Source organism: Bactrocera oleae, chromosome 6, assembly GCF_042242935.1.
Source record: "Bactrocera oleae isolate idBacOlea1 chromosome 6, idBacOlea1, whole genome shotgun sequence".
NCBI lineage: Eukaryota > Metazoa > Arthropoda > Insecta > Diptera > Tephritidae > Bactrocera > Bactrocera oleae.
In genome coordinates this window covers 7,544,161-7,558,912 of record NC_091540.1, presented here as the reverse complement: position 1 = coordinate 7,558,912, position 14,752 = coordinate 7,544,161, and the positions used below count along the sequence as shown (strand labels likewise).

General features: G+C 33.9%; 2 protein-coding genes across 2 annotated transcripts; one reads left to right on the top strand and one right to left on the bottom strand.

Annotated features, from left to right (window-relative positions):
• Nucleotides 1-41: 41 nt before the first annotated feature.
• On the bottom strand, nt 42-2,386 carry LOC106626336 (uncharacterized). Its single transcript, XM_036358068.2, has 3 exons — nt 1,412-2,386; nt 1,013-1,214; nt 42-512 (listed from the first exon to the last, which is right to left on the bottom strand). Exons 1-3 carry the CDS (start codon nt 2,080-2,082, stop codon nt 225-227), a joined length of 1,161 nt encoding a protein of 386 aa, XP_036213961.2. The 5' UTR covers nt 2,083-2,386; the 3' UTR covers nt 42-224.
• Nucleotides 2,387-7,183: 4,797 nt separating this feature from the next.
• Nucleotides 7,184-12,145, top strand: LOC106622724 (mpv17-like protein). Its single transcript, XM_014241990.3, has 4 exons — nt 7,184-7,534; nt 8,307-8,404; nt 11,091-11,203; nt 11,339-12,145. Exons 1-4 carry the CDS (start codon nt 7,406-7,408, stop codon nt 11,590-11,592), a joined length of 594 nt encoding a protein of 197 aa, XP_014097465.2. The 5' UTR covers nt 7,184-7,405; the 3' UTR covers nt 11,593-12,145.
• Nucleotides 12,146-14,752: the final 2,607 nt, after the last annotated feature.

Here is a 14,752-nt window from a genome sequence, read left to right as displayed (position 1 = left end):
TATTATCTAATTTTTTTTAAACAAAAATCGTTTCATGTAAGTACATATGTAGAAATATATTTATTTTGTCTTCAAGCGAATAACATATATGCAAATCAGCGTTTATTAGGAGCTAGTAAGTATAAATTGATATAAAATATATATTTTTTTCTCCGCAAAATTTTAGTTTAACAAACCCAATATTGACACATACAGTTCATAGTTATAACTGTTAAACATGAAATTCATTGCTGACTTTCGTTGTTTTCACCTAAAATACTATTGTTCTGTTGTACCCACTGGCAGAGACGCAAGGACTTCACAAATAACTCTAAATTTTGCTTAAATGCCCTTATACAGTCCGTTTCGTTAGTTTCAGTATTATTGTTGCTATTGTTATTGTCCTCAAATAAGTTTTTCATATTATGATTGGCATATAATGTGATTGTCTCTTCATCCAAACAATCGATTAATTGTTGCGCATTCACGATACATTCGCCGGCATTGTTGAGAGCATCGCGTAGACGTTGGATCTGGGCGTAGGATTAATGTGGAGAATTATTGAAATGCATTTATGGAGTTGTAGATGTATTTTTAAATGTTTCTGAATATAAATTTGAAAGATTTTGGCTCGATAAGCGAAATTTATATGTTTTTAAAATTTAATTTTTGAAGGAAATATACATCGATCAGATGAATTAATGCCAAAAAATAAAAGCAATTTAAAAGCGAAAATGATAGACAGAAATAGTCTTCATAAATGATGTATGGATATATCGACAATAAAAATACAAAATCTGAAACGGAAATTGTACAAAACAGTTCAAAAAAACTTCGTCTAAAGAACTCGGAAGGCTTCGGCGACATCTCAGATGGCAAAGGGGACAAACAGAAGTATACAAAGAAGAGATGAATCGAAGTACCGAAAATACGATACAAAATTGAAAATGGTAGTCGTATAGAATATTCCGAGAACTTCGTCTAAAGTATTCGGAAGCATAAGGTTTGTAAACCAATTGAAAGTAAGTCTCACCTCTAAATTTTTTCTCGCCTGTAATTGCAAATACTTGAAGCATATCTCTTCGAAACGTTTCTGTAATATGCAATATTCATCTAAAAGATTGTCGTAGCGCGCTTTTGCTGTTTCTGTTTCACAACGACTTAACTGAAGCAGCTTTTCCTTTTTTATAAGTTGTCGGCGGCATTTTTTGTATGAAATGGAAAGCTCGTCATATCTGAAAATAAGCACAATTGAAGCTTAAGTCGCTATGATCTTAAAGGCAATGCGATCTCTAAAATAATTAATGAACAAAATATCTTTTCTAAAGATGACGAAGCATAGTTTAGAGTTCTCAGCACCAAGCCATAAGATCACACAATCCATAATTATTGCTTTATAGTATTTGAAGCCAAAAAGTATGCTTGAAATTACCTTTGTTGCATTAAAAGCGGGCTTATCGAATCATATGCTTCGGATGAACACGACCAACGTTCCGTGGCACAGCAACGCGACACTGCATTTTCTGGCTCCTCATCTTCCGTTGTCGAGGCGGCATCCACACCACGTATTAGCTCCATCAGCCGCACATTACGTTCCTTCTCATTATCCAATGACTGACACATATTCTTTAGCTTCTCCGTTTGTCGCTCGTATGCCATATGCAAATTGAAATCGTTTTGCCGATCCTCAAGTATCGTATTCTCTAATTCACCAACGGTTTGGATAATCTGTTGAACGAGATTATAGGTTTGCGGATTCGGTACGGACTTATTTGTATAGTTCGATTGTTTGCTAGTGGACGGATGATGTGATGTGCATTGTAGCGATAATTTGCGCGCTTGTGAAATTGGTGGTGGCGGAAAAAGTGTATGACTGCTGCAACTACTTTGGAACGGCTGTACCGGCAATCGAAAGGGATTGTAGCTCAGCGGAGTAGTAAGTTCTGTGCTTCCTGGTGTTGGGTGCTGTTGTTCACAGCCGTCTTGCCGTTGCGATGTGGATGGTTCGTCTTCTGTTGCTGATTCTGCTTGTTGTTGTACTTTATCGGTTGGTTGTTTCCAAGATAAATCGAGTTCTTGATAGAGCGCTTCTTCAAAGGACATTATATACTGTATTTGTCTGGTTGACTTATTTTTAACGAGAGTCCGTGTCTTGTAATATATATATTGTTTTGGTAAAATTAAGTTTACTTTTAATTGTTTTTCTCTTTACGTTACAATTCCTATCTTTTTGGCCGAAATGCTTATGTAAATCGTCTACTTGCATACGCGTTTGTTCGCCGAGCGGTACGAAAGGCAGTAACTGAATGAATGACTGAATCATTCAGTATAATTCTCAAAATTTTTAGAAAACACAGAAACTTCAAATTTGTTTTTTAAATATTTTTAAGTTCAGAAAAGAAAAAGTACAGAAATCAATTTGTAGATTTTAAATATTTTCGAGACTCGAAGTGTTAAAACGATGAGTGGTGTTTCGAATTAGCGACCACTTGTGAAAAGATGAAACAATTGGCAAAATCGAAATCTTTAGCTAGTGGCAGCGTTATTTACATACTGACTGATATATGCGGCGTAAAGCTAACCGGATGTTTGAAAATTATTAGATTTATGGAAGTTAAGGACAGTATTTACCTGATTTTATCTATTTTTGGCATTACTACATATTACTTGTATGAATAGAAATAAATGCGCTCTGAGTTTCATTAAGGAACTTCACATACCATCTCTATATAAGGGGTATAAGGAGTAAACTCAGCCGGATGTTTGTTAATGGGGACTAGGGTGGAGCGAAGCCTGATAGTAAAATTTGTAGATTATAAAAAAAGAAAATTTTTGGAAAAAAATTTCGAGTTAAAATTTTTTTTTTGAAATTTTTTTGATTAATGTTCTAGAAGCTGTGGAGAGTCCTCTTTCTGACCAATTAGAAGTTATCAACTGAAAAAATTTTTGTGGTCATTATTGGAGTTAATCTACAAATTTTACCCTCAGGCTAAGCAATTTTTTTTGCTTCACCCTAATGGGGCTAGCGCAAGTTTCCAACCGATTTTATCTATTTTATACGAAAAGATACACTGTTATTAGAAAAACACGCTCAGGCACTTTTATTAAGACAACCACACACATATTGGCCAATTTATGCGGTCGAAAATATTTCTATTAGGTAAATGGGGGCTTAGAAAACTATTGACTCGATGCAACCCATTTTTGATACACATACATATTATTAACAGGAAAGGATTCTCACCAAATTTAAATTATATATTTTACACATTGACCGATTTTTCGGTATCTGGGGGCTTGAATAGTTATGGTCCGACTTTGACAGTATTTAGATTTGCGTTGGCATACCTTAAAGCTATTTTTTGTGCAAAGTTTCATTCCGACTCGTATTCATTGGTAGTTTGATTTGTATACTGGAAAGTGAAATAATTAAATGTAATGTAAATGCATGGCAACTCTCCTAGAAACATGTGTACCAAGTTTCATCTCGATATCACCATTTTTACTCAAGTTATCGCTTGCACGGATAGACGGCCGGCCGTCTCGTAATCCTGAATATTTAAATATATATATCTCCTTATCCATCTCGATTGGTTTTAGGTAATACAAACAACCGTTAGGTGAACAAAACTATTATACTCTGTAGCAACATGTTGCAAGAGTATAAAAATCTTGCTTACCACCATACATCATTTTTCGGAGGTCTTCTTGGAGATCGGCTACTGGTTCAAGAGAATCAATAATTTTTCAAAATACATTTCCGTTTATGAAAGTACAGCTATTTTATAAATATAGATTATTTTTAATTTATTATTAAATAAAATGCCCCTTCAATAAAAAACATTCGCAAAGAGAGCGTGTTTTGTCAATGGGTACAACCTCTTAAGTATATTCAAGAACCTACTATTGGTATCTAGTACCATTGTATGTACCTTGATCACCCATAATTATACTTTTTATATATATCTACAACTCCACTATCGATAATTGCCGCTCTTTAGTAGTCTTTAGTTTAAGTCAACAATCTGCCTGTTAATAACGTTAGTACCACCAAAACTATACTCTCTTCTCCTCTCAAGCCACCACATTCAGTCTACTGCAAAACTAATATTGCTCAAGACACACACTTACGCATATTATTTCGCACACACTTTATAAACCTCTTTTGTTTAATTTATCAATTTTATTTTAAGATTTTTACTATTCAATTAATCTGTTTTTATTTGCTTATAGTTAATAGTCCTGCTTGTCTCTTTTCAATATGCAACAATATGGAAAACTTAAATGAATGCATCTCAATTTATGCAACAGCAACAAAAAACAAGCACCCTGCATCGCTTTGTCCATTCGTGCGTAAATTGTAATTTTAAGTTTCTTTGTGGTAGCGTGTATATACTTACATACATACATATAAACACTGTAGTCATTTATGTATATTGATTAAGGTGAGATTTCAAAGTTGCTACTTTCTTTTTGCCATACGCCGACGCCTGCATGGACTTACCTTTTGCTCAGCAGTAGAAAAAAGTATACCGTTATTAACTGCGTACATATATGTATGTATGTATGCGAGGTTGATATCCGCCTGTTGAGCCCTTTGAATGCTCGCACCAGCAGCGCCAATTGATAGTCGATCAGGCGTAGAAAGCCAACTAAGGGCGATACTTACAAACCGTTCGTGTGAATGTACTCGTATGTGTGTATGCATGCATATATCGTTGTATGTAAGTATGCAGATGTGTTTGTGCATATTTCTATTAGTTTGTCTGCGATTTTGCCATACTTTTTTGCAGCTTTGCTACTACTTTTAATGCCATTCAGTTGCTTGCCTCTTCGACTGCATTTCGTTGGCAGGCGTTCGTTCGTCCCTACTATAGCTGTCATGTGTTTGATTGGAAGGCGTGTTGTGTGTGTGTGCTATTCGATTGGTGGCATTGCTTTTCCGGGTTTATTGAATTTATCATTCATAGCCATGCGATTAACGCCACAGTGTAATAAAAATATTCATACTTGTACAAATTATGGTAGAAGAGAGGGAGTATAAAAGAAAATAATTCCGTAAGAAAAAATTTTAATACGTTAAAGGAATTATGGATTAAAAATTTGCTTTGATGAAGTGCAAAGAAAGCAAGCAAGGTAAATAGAAAAATATCACTGCTCTGTATTGTGTGAGATAAATAAAAAGGTACAAAGAAGATATGATATATATGAGAGCTGGCTTTAAAGAGTGATAAGGCAGAATTTATATGGAAGATACTGCATATTTGATTTCGACTAAGCACGAAATCTTTTAAGTTTATCGCACTACAGTTATTGCGAAGTGCGTTCGGTATTTTCTAGTTTTTCTTGAGCTATGTTCTAAAATTGTACACAGGAACACACAAAATATTAAATTTAAAATAAAAACAACTAAGGATTAGCTAAGTTCGGGGGTAACCGAAACTTTTACACTTTTGCAATTTTTCCGAATTTCAATAATATATGTACATATCTCACAGATTGACTGACATTTTCGATAAAAAGTTCGCTTGAATAGTTGTAGTCCGATTTTGACAGTTTTTGTATTATACCATATGGAAAGTGAACTGTATCCGATTTCGCTAATTTTCGCTTTGTACGATGGGAGTATCAACATAATATTATGAACAAAATTTGGTTAAAATTTGTCGAGCAGGTCCCGAGATATAGGTTTGCACCTAAATATGGGCAGTGCCACATATATTGTACAATTTGGATATTGGTTCCTATAAAGTTTATTTGTGTCATCTCGGTTGCAAAATTTAGTGCCTCTAACGGTTTTATTTATTGAGTTTTTGCATTGTTAGTAGTTTGCAACATAACCGTTATATGGGGAGTGAGCGGGGTTACAATCCGATTTCAACCATCTTTACACTCTCAATGGGGATGCTAAAAGGATTTTCCCTGAGCAAGTTTGATTTATTTAGCTTAAGTGGTTTGGGAGATATGTACATTAAACCAATTTATTAATATTTCAAATCACAAGTCCCCCACTACTGCAATACCTTGCACCAAAATACAGTTTTGTATCTTTATTCGGAGCTTCGGGTGGTTTACCATGTTTCATCAAGATATCTCAATTTTTACTTACGTTATCGATTGCATGGACGGACGGACGTAGAGACAGTCAACCGGATTTCAAATTGTCTCCTCATTCTTATCATTTATGTATATATATCTATTTCGATTAGTTTTTGGTGATATAAACAACCGTTAGGTGAGCAAAACTATAATACTCTGTAGCAACATGTTGCCAGAGTAAAAAAATCGATTTTTTTACTTATTTTGAGTTACAGCCTTTTAAAATGTTACCGCCCAGTTCAATCAGCTCCATCAGTTTATTTTTAAACGCATTTTTCTCAAAACTACATCTTTCGAATTTGCTTGTGTGCTTACTCGGGGAAAAATAATTCGATCATCGATTTGTAAAAAAATTTCTGCTTGTTTTGTACATAGTTCTCCACACAATGCAACAGCCTTTTGATCTGGTCAAATCGTATTTTGATAGGCCAAAAAAGGATTGATATGATAAAATTCAATTGCTTTGTAAAAAGCCACCATCATGTCAATTTTTTGATTTGTTTACGATCTTAGGTCAATATTACTAAAGCGCGAATTTTGTTTAGGTGCCATCCACGAAGAAGGCCGAAAACACTGCAACAGTGATGGACCATTTGTGCGCCGTTGGAGATCGCGTGTCATTCGAAAAATATTTAATTATTTTCTTATAAACATATCCCTTTTCATTCTCTAAATCTCATCTCATCTATAGATTGGTATTCAGAAATTCTCCAAAAATCCAGTACTTCTTAAAAAACTTCATTCATGAATTCGGCTTTGTGTTATCAACTATATAATCATAATTTCCGTAAAAAATCAATTAAAATCGTAAAAACCTTGTGAAAATAAGCTGTTAACTGCACAACTATAACAAAATTATCATTTGATACAAGCTTGCATTATAATAAACACCCAGACGATATCTCGTTAAACTGATTATCAGATAAATGTGAGAACACAAAACACAATACTCGCAAACGGCTGGCACTGGAGCAAAAAGCTGTTGTGTTGAGTTTATCTTCTGTTTTGCTCTTGGTGAAGTGCTGAGCGTAAATTAAAGCTCAGCAGCGCTTTACAAGCGCACAGTGAGTTGGTGAATGATTTTAGTAACGTTTTGTGAAGAGCAAATTTTAGTTTACTTTGTGCTTGGTTGCTGGCTTGGTCAAATAAATTGATAGTTAGAAAGCAATACGTGTGAAATGTGTAGTTGACAAATAGTGGAAGCACTTGCTAAAAATCAATATCTTAAAGAGTTATTTAGTTATAAGCATAAAGCAGTTGTTTACGAAAAATTTGCCTACAAGTAATTCGTCTAAACGCGTTTTAGTGAGACTTTTCGTACGTAAATATGTCTAGTTTTGTGAACGCTGTGCGTGGTGTCTTCCGCCGTCATCCCTTTCTTGCCAACAGCGCCATCTATGGCAGCTTATATGTTGCTGCCGAGTATTCGCAGCAGTATTTGGTGAAACGTGTGCTGGTAAATGAGTTTTTTTCATGTTTGTTTGTTCAGATATATATTATTACTACTATATGTACTAGCATAAACTAAGTTTAAAGAAGCGTGTGTAGTCAGTTGTTGATAAACATTTATATAATATAGAAATATTTCGAAAGCCATAATGGAACATACAAATTATATGAAAAATTAAATGAGAACTTTTCATATGTAAAAGAAGTTAGTCTTCGGAGAACAAGAAATTGTAGCTCTTTACATTTTTGGGTCCAAGTCCTTTAAGTTTATAGCAAGAATTATTAGAAACAAGTTCCATGATAGAATTACTGTAAAGAAGCACCAATGATTACGTATCGTCTTACACCCATCTCTCGTCTATACGACTTTATGACGTATAATATGCATAGATGATATGCTTTCAGTCACTTAAATTGCGGGTTCTAGATATTGCGTTCGATTGCTCAATGCAGTACGGGGAGCTAGGCTAATGAATAGAACGGTACGATAGTTGCATGATATGGTCTACATTTTCTTCTCAACTACTAGAGTAAAATTTCGTTATCCATGCAGCCAAATATTAACAATACACTCATTATTGCGATATTCTCATTATTCTATATTCTCAGAAAGTACTTTTTTGATTTAAATCTGTTAAGGGTAATTCAGTAAATATTTTAAGTGAATCAAGTAACTTGTAAACACATTAAAGTATCATGTAATCATATTAAATTTTCACACATACACAACATACACACACTCAAATACACAAATACAATATACTTCTTTACGCGCACAGCCGGAAACCGAAGCGGGAAAAGAGGATATCGATTATGCCACAATAGGTCGGTATGCTGTCATGGGTACAACCGTTTTTGCACCAACACTCTATACATGGTTTGTTGATTTTCAAATTTTTTATACCTTTTTTTGAAAAGTGGTATTCACAAAATGGAATTGTTTAGATTACAGCTAATATGTTATAATTTCTGTAAAAATCTGTCAAAAATTTATAGAATATTAAAACAATATTAATTTAAACATAATTTAAAAATTATAAACAAATTTATAATACATTTTCAATGCTTTTTTTTTGTGAACACCTCTTACTACTTGTATTATTTATTTGTTTACATTAAGTGCCTCTGATTTAAACGTTTATTTATTTCTTTTTAACATCACATCTACACAGCTTTGTATGCTGACGCACACATGCTTATTTGCTTTTGAATGTTTTGTTTACAATTTTACGTTTGCATTGCCCTTTGATTGGCTTTAATTAAAATAAATTTGCATCTAAGTGTTCTGTCTGTGCGCACAAATAAATTAATCATGAACCTCACTCAGCACTGGCCATGCCTAGCGCACCTTAATTTTGTTATCACTACCCATTTGCGCTCTCTATTACATGCGCTCTTATATTATTTACACAAATATTCACTACTTTGTATGAAAAGTAATGTTTAATACAGTACAGCACATTTTATTGTTTGGGTCTTATCAGAGAACATAAAATATATTAATAAATTTATTATACGTTCTCTGGTCTTATCATGGTAGGCTTATCGAACGTTTATCCGTGAATTCACCAAAATAGTAACAAAATGCACGTGTTGAATCTCAACACATAAACAGCTGTTTAGTTCTTATTCTCTCTCTCTCTCTCGATTCCTAACTCTCTTTTTCTTACCTTGTTTACGACTCTCTCAGGTTTATACCAGTATTATTTTATTCTTTAAGCTTTTCAACAATCACCAACAACTTTACCATAGTTTTTTAAGAAAAGCTCACGCTGGTAAAAACAGATAATGTTAAAAAATATTTTTTAACATTCTCTGGTTACACCCTTGAAAACATATTAATCGAAGTTTAAAGCTAACGCTTAAAAATATATACTCATATATACTGTGATCAAAAAGTAAGTCGAAATTTTCATTTAATACCATGTTTGCACTAAAAATTTAAAGCGATTTTATTACATTTAATCTATTCACTAATCTACACTGTTCTCACTGTTATTGGAAATTTATAAAACAGTTGTTTTTCACTAGTTGATCGAAGCTGTGGCATTTTTCTCGACACAACTCTATTGGGTCGGCTTCGGCTACCTAACTCCACATTACACTCCTTTGTTTGATACTATTTTCTGCCATTTTCACTTTTTTACTTGATACTACTTTAATCTTTTACTTTTTATTTTATTTCTTTGCTTAATTTTTATAACTTTGCCAGTTTGTAGTGTCTAAATCAGCTGGGATAATGTGATAAATTTCCCAATTGACAAACAGATGGCGCTAAATTAAAATCACACAAGGTTTTCGAGTAGATTAGCTTCAAATCTCTTCTTATGTTAATAAGTGTCATCTTTATATGGTGAAATCTTGCTACATCTAGTAGATTACTTAGAGAATCTACACAACAACTGTCGGAACATGGTATAAAATTTCCAAGCATTAGGAAGGCAGACACATTTTTTTTCAGGTTGGTAGGAATGTCTATAACATTTTGCCAGCTTCTGTTTGTCCAAAGGTTTATGTTATCAAATTTTGTTGGCGGATAGAATATTTTTGTGTGGACCCTTTGGAAATGTTGCGGAAAACCTTTGGTGTTCAAACTAGGGCCAAAAACCCGTTTATAAATGGTACAACGAGTTCAAAGCAAGTTGATAACTCAGTACAGACGAACCGCACTCTGGACAACCCTCAACCTCTGCCGTCTTCCAAAAAATCTAAAATTTTACCCTTGAAAAGCATCGATTGACAATTAGAGACCGCGAGCATCTTTTGGCTTTGCTCAAACCATTTTGAAGTATGTTTCGTGTCTCAAAGGCGTCAAGTTTCGATTGGTGTCAAATAGGTTCTTCGCAACTTTTTTGTCAAAAACTAGACTCATATCGTTCGCAACCACTGTATTCGCCTGATTTGGTTCCGTATTTTGGCTACTCAGCGAACTCAAAAGGCAAATTCGGGAATGCCGTTTTGATAGGATTGAAGATATAAGAACCGAATCAAAGAAGGTATTGGAGGCTATACCGGAAAAAGACTATCCGACTGTTTCGAGGACAAGGCAAAAGTGCGCTTAATCGGACGAGGATTACTTTGAAGGGGATGAAATTAATTTGGAAGAATAAATAAAGAATTCAACTTACTTTTTGATCACATTTGTATATAAAGCAGAAGCTTAAAGATATATTTCTAGGAATTCTCACGTAATCTTTTTAATAACAGCTAAGAACTCCAAGCTCTTTTCTTTTTATTTTTTTTTCAATATTTTGTTTCTACTGAAAATTAATTTAAAAAAATTTTCATTTGCATTTCTTTAATATAATAATAACGACTTCAGCACACAACAAAAAAGCACTCAAACTTTTCACTCATATTTAAAGGCACAAAGAATGCTTCACTCAATGCAAGTTAGTCTTGAATAGTGCAGCTTAAATGGTATAATGCAGACATTTTCCGGCATTGTTATTCTTACTGTGCACATTTCAAAGAATATGCATTGCTCTGTCTAAGATTAAAGCAAATTTGAGAAAATATTTATTTAAATTTGCCTTTCTCATTTTCTACTCTCAATAAAATAGGTACAAATGGCTCGACCACAGCTTTCCTGGCACTGCCAAACAGATAATCGTTAAGAAGTTGGTGCTGGATCAATTCGTGTTAACACCTTATCTGCTGACAGTTTTCTATACAGGTTAGTAGATTTTTATAATACATAAAAATGTTTGTAAATAAAAACTTAAAAACAGATCAAAAATAAATAATAAATTTATTTAAAATTAAAAAGAACTTGACACAAATATTTGGTGTTCTCCGCAAATACTTTCAGGCATGTCACTGATGGAGCAAGCCGAGGACCCTTTTAAGGAGTTACGTGAGAAATTTTTACCCACATTTACACGTTCTTGCATATTTTGGCTGCCAGCGCAAACTTTGAATTTCGTAATGGTTGCACCGAGATTTCGCGTGATCTACATGGGTGTCTGCGGTTTTATATGGGTGAATATTCTATGCTGGATTAAGCGACAACCCAATGAGCTGGAGTCTGAGAGTGAGATGAAACTGAAGGTGGCCGGTCAATAAAGGTTTAAGCTAAGTAGATTTTATAGAAATAGAGATTTTTAATTAACTTAGTTAACTAGAAAACGCAATGCTATGAGATTTGAATTTATTTTACATTTTGATGAGAGTTGCTTGTAATAGCGCTTTTATAAAATATTTTCGAGACATTTAACGAAAAAATTATCAAGAAGAGGCTTATAAAATGCATATACTTGTAAGTTCAAACACTATTTTGTAAGATAATGTAGCATAAACTGGTGAATGAAAAATTAAACGTTTTTAGGAGAAGAATTTCTGTAGAAGGCGTTTTTTAAGAGAAGTGCGATTTGTCTTAAGTTAACAATAAGCTACTTTATTTTATTAAACCATTAGAAATGAATTTATTTGTAAAGAAAATAAAACGTTGAAATTTAATTTATTTAAATTAATCGATATATATCGATAAATGTTATGCGATTTGTGACAGTATAACTTTCGCGGAAACGTCTACAAAGTATATTAGTAATAAAATTTGTTAACATTAATAACCGTTATATTGAATAAAAACGATATATTATCGAATTTTTTCAACATATTTAGATAGTATTTTTAATAAACATAATAACTTTGCACTAACGGACTATTATAAAAATTGTATATGCTAAATAGCAATATTATTATCGACAATTTCGATTATGGGAATATCGATAAGTTTATCGATTATCCTTAGTATAATATTTCCAAAGCAAATAATAATTCACATCATACCGTCTATATTGATTTAACAAAAATCTATAAATTTATCGATGATTTTTAGAAAAGTGCTTGCAATGTAAAGTGTTATTAATACAAGCCGTTCCGACTAAGGTGAGACTAGGTGGGGTTTAAAGCGAAATATTTATATATTTTAAACTCTATTTATAATTATTAAACTCAACATTTGTGGCTGGGCTAGAGAATCCAAAAATGTTTAATTTTCTGATATACAACTGATTGATAAGCGCCTCTCTTTGAAAATCAAAATGATGTCGACAAAAAACTATTGCATTTTCTCTATATTTTTATTGGTGCTCTCTCAATGTATTCGTCAACAGAAAATAATGCGCAACTACTATCATATATCATTGTCAGTTAATAATTTCATAAGATCTCCTTTTGTTGTATTTCTTGGGTTCTGGCAGGCTCAACATTTCCCCACTTACAGACTGGTACGAGACGCATATCGGTTATTGGATGCGGTACAAATTTCGGATATTCATCATATTCACAATAATGACAGACATACATACATATGTATTCATAACTATAACTTAAATGTGTAACTAACTCACTTATATTGGAGCGCTTGCAGATTAACCGCGAAAGAAAATTTTCCACAATAAAAGGCTCAAGTGCATAACTACTTGCATGCGTTTAAATACTCACACGCACACATAAACACATACTCAAGTGAGTTTCTGTAGCGATATATACCATTTGGTATGCATATAAAAATAAATGTTACGTATACGTCATGTCTGATTGGGTAAAAACGCGTTGTATGGCTGCACAGGCTTGCTTTATGCTACAACAAAGCCAGCATTAATGTGGTGTAAATCTTTATGCTTTTTGTGAAAAATTGCCGAGCAATTTCTGTTGTTGTTGCTTTTGCAACGCCCTCATTCAGCAAGAGTGCCATAACAATATGTTGCCGCATGGCAGTTCCGTTCAAATAATAACAAAAAAAAATTAAAAAATACGCCTTCGCACCTCTCGAAAAATGAGGTTGCAACCAGTTTTCGGCGAAAGGTTAAAAATTTCCATATTTCCATATGCCAAGGCAACAACCGTCGTCACAAACGCTGCCGCGTAAAAGTATTTTGTTTGCGCCTGAATTTGTATCCTTTGCGCCTTGGCTGGCAGCGCAACAGTTGTTCGCATAATTTTAACACCTACACAAATACGTGAATAAATAATTTTTTGGTCACACAATAGCGACGCAGTAAAAGAGTAAAGACCCCGCAATGATAAAATGTGCATAGGAGCCGCGGCAACAACGGTGGCAGATCCTTGAGTGGCGTCAGCGGCGTCGGCATTTTCGGCAAAACGCTAACTAGCGCCAAGATTAATGAGCGCAAATTTTAAATGTACGCTGTGCAGCGTTTATATTTACATAATTTGTGTAGCATTTTACACCTTTTAACGCGCTGCCATCAAACGTGCCGGTCGACCTGCCACAGCCCGTCCATCTTGCGTGGCGCGGCATAACATGTGAAGTGCAGCACCTTTGTTGCGCTTTATTTTTCAACGTCTGGTGTGTGTGTGTTTTTTTTTGTTTTGTGGCGCTCGCGGCGATGACAGCATCAGCTACGCCTGCCATTTTAGTTCAAGGACATAAATTTGCTGAAAAATGAGTTGAAATATTTTTTTTTGTTCTCTTCTTCTTTTGTGTGAAGTTAACCTTTGCGCCGCTTTGTCGTATAATTTGAAATTTAAAAATGTTGCAACTTTTCACAACTTTCATTGCTCACACTCCGCTTTCAATTGCTCTACGCCGCAACGTGTGTTGCGTACCTAAAAAGTGTTACCCTTTCAAGTATTTTCGTGTTGTGAGAAATTGCATATAAAAAGCTAGTAGTTTTGGTGCCGTCTGTAACCTAGTTGTTTTTGCTGTTGTTCAAGTGTTCACAGTAGCTGTTGGTAGTTAAGTAAGCAACTGGTTGAGTTGACAGTTGGGTCGAGTGCTTTTCTTGCTAAGGCCAATGTGGCCAAGTGGAAGACAGGGTAAAAACTCTCGCTTTGCAGAAAATTAGCTTAGAAAAAGTTTACACAGTTAACTGTTGTTTTTGTAGCGGTTATGAATAGATAAAGCATACTGCTATGACACCTATTGAGAGAGAATGTAAAAAATTAGCAATAACGGCACGTTAGTTGTATTTGATTATAGGTGCATGGAAAGCGAATAAGTGGGAGTAGTTGGTGAAATAAAAAGTTAGTGAAATTACCAATTGAATTGCCTGCTTGCTTGTAGAGTAGTGTGTAAGGATGGTGTAAAGTAATTAATAAATAAAAAAAATACTTGATTATTATTTTTTCATTTTAAATTAACTCTATTGAGAGAATTTGAACGAATTCTATAAACCACTCTTTATTATTATAATATATTATATTATAGGACTATATGTATAGTCCATAAAATCAAACTATAATTTCTGATATGCTT